Raw genomic sequence first — 1,744 nt, forward strand, 5'->3', positions numbered from 1 at the left:
GTCCGGGTCAGTGGTACCGTCAGAGTTTGAAGATCTCATCCTCCTGATCCCGCAGTGTTTGGGTCCGGGAGGTCCGGGTCAGTGGTACCGGACCAAGTACTGCTCGCTGCTGCGTCCTAGGGGAGTTGAAGTGGAGCCCTGTGCCCTCCTCAGGGACCCTGCAGGTGAGGAAAGAGCAAGAGTGAGGGAGAACCCGAGAACGGACCCAGAGCAAGGTGTGAGGGGCTGCCTTCCTTTGCTTCATGAGGTGGACAGAGTCTCAATGTCACGGGAAAACCGCTTGTCCTCAGGGAGAACTGTGAGAACACAGAGGCCACAGAACCTACTTTCCCACTGCCTCACCCCCTTCCAGTTGCCACTGGCTCTGCTCACAGCCTCAGAACCATATGGGGGAAAGGATATCCTCCGTTTCCAGGTCATGCAAGGCCTTCGAGGGGCCAGCCAGAGACTCACCCACTTTCCCCTTTCCTCAGCTTCTGGGCAGCAGCCTTCTTTGATAGGCTGATCTGTGAATCAAGCTTCTTAAGGAAATCAGAGGCAGAAAGGTCATGGACGGGTGTAGAGGTTTCCTGGTGTGGCGGGAGGGCTTCACCATTGGCCCGGCCTGAACCTGACTCTTGATTCTTCCTCTTCCCTGAAAGTGAACCAGCGCCATCTTTCCTGGGTCGTACATCCTCCTCTCCATCATTTTCCTCCTCAGAATCCAAACCATTAAACAGGTCTCTGGGCTCTGTCAGGATGGGGATGTAGAGGGTTTTCTTCAGGAAGATGGAGTCGTTAGTATAAAGGCGGTTTGTGCGCTTAATCTGCTCCATCTTAAAAAACAAAACAAAAAACACCCCAAATGAATGACCAACAGAAAAATCCACCTCCCCTCCCCCCCCCCCCCCCCCCCCCCCCCCGAGACAAGGTTTCAATGTGGCTTTGGAGCCTGTCCTGGAACTAGCTCTTGTAGACCAGGCTGGTCTCAAACTCACGGAGATCCACCTGCCTCTGCCTCCCGAGTGCTGGGATTAAAGGTGTGTGTCACCACCGCCCGGCTAAATTCACCAATCTTATATAGCATCTCAAACTTTTTGTCTTCTTTTTTACTATGTAGGCCAAGCTAATGTCAAACCAAGCCTGGCTCAGGATCTAGGACTCTTGTCGTTAGTATGGTGGTGGGGATATGTGCACTTCAGCGGAGCCCAAAGACTGCTGCACTGTTCCATGTCTGCACGCACTGGGCCATCTTCCCAAGCCACCAACGCAAACGTTTTAAGTCGTTGTACAAGTCTTTTGACTCCATGACACACCAGCTCAAGCATAAAGGCTGGTGTTAATCGTGTTTTACCGTTTTCCTATTTTCTAGTTGTAGGACACCTTCACATTTTTAAAAATTATTGCAGCAGAAAACAAAAAGAAAAACAACCTACAACCCTTTCATTTATTTAAGGCAGCAAACAGGAGTGGTGGCAAAAGCCTCCTACCCCAGATCCCTAGGGGCAGCCAAGAAGAGTCTGAAGCTAGCTTGAGTTCCCAGGGACGTTGTCTCAAACGAAACAGAACAAGCTAGTAGTATTTAAAGCTAACAATTAAATAATTAATAACAATAAATTAATTATTAATAATTAAAGCTGAGAGGCTGGAGAGATGGTTTTAATAGTTAAAAGCACTGGCTGCGCCAGGCAGTGGTGGCGCACGCCTTTAATCCCAGCACTCAGGAGGCAGAGGCAGGCGGATCTCTGTGAGTTTGAGACCAGCC

At 50.3% G+C, this 1,744-nt stretch overlaps 1 protein-coding gene across 3 annotated transcripts in view; it reads right to left on the reverse strand.

Annotated features, from left to right (window-relative positions):
* The window catches only part of Lysmd1 (LysM domain containing 1), a 6,197-nt gene that overhangs the window by 1,222 nt on the left and 3,231 nt on the right, over positions 1–1,744 (reverse strand). For 2 of the 3 annotated variants that reach the window (XR_003377854.1, XM_026784063.1), the window contains exons 2-3: positions 454–815; positions 35–158 (exon numbers count right to left, since the gene is read on the reverse strand). Coding sequence is in view for 2 of the 3 variants with exons in the window: in XM_026784063.1 (XP_026639864.1) it covers positions 35–158; positions 454–815 (486 nt within the window). In the remaining variant the exon portion in view is untranslated. Of the gene's footprint in view, positions 1–6; positions 159–453; positions 816–1,744 lie in introns of those variants that run through there. The other variant, XM_026784064.1, reaches the window with a different exon arrangement.

Source organism: Microtus ochrogaster, chromosome 21 (assembly GCF_000317375.1).
Source record: "Microtus ochrogaster isolate Prairie Vole_2 chromosome 21, MicOch1.0, whole genome shotgun sequence".
NCBI classification, from domain to species: Eukaryota; Metazoa; Chordata; class Mammalia; order Rodentia; family Cricetidae; genus Microtus; species Microtus ochrogaster.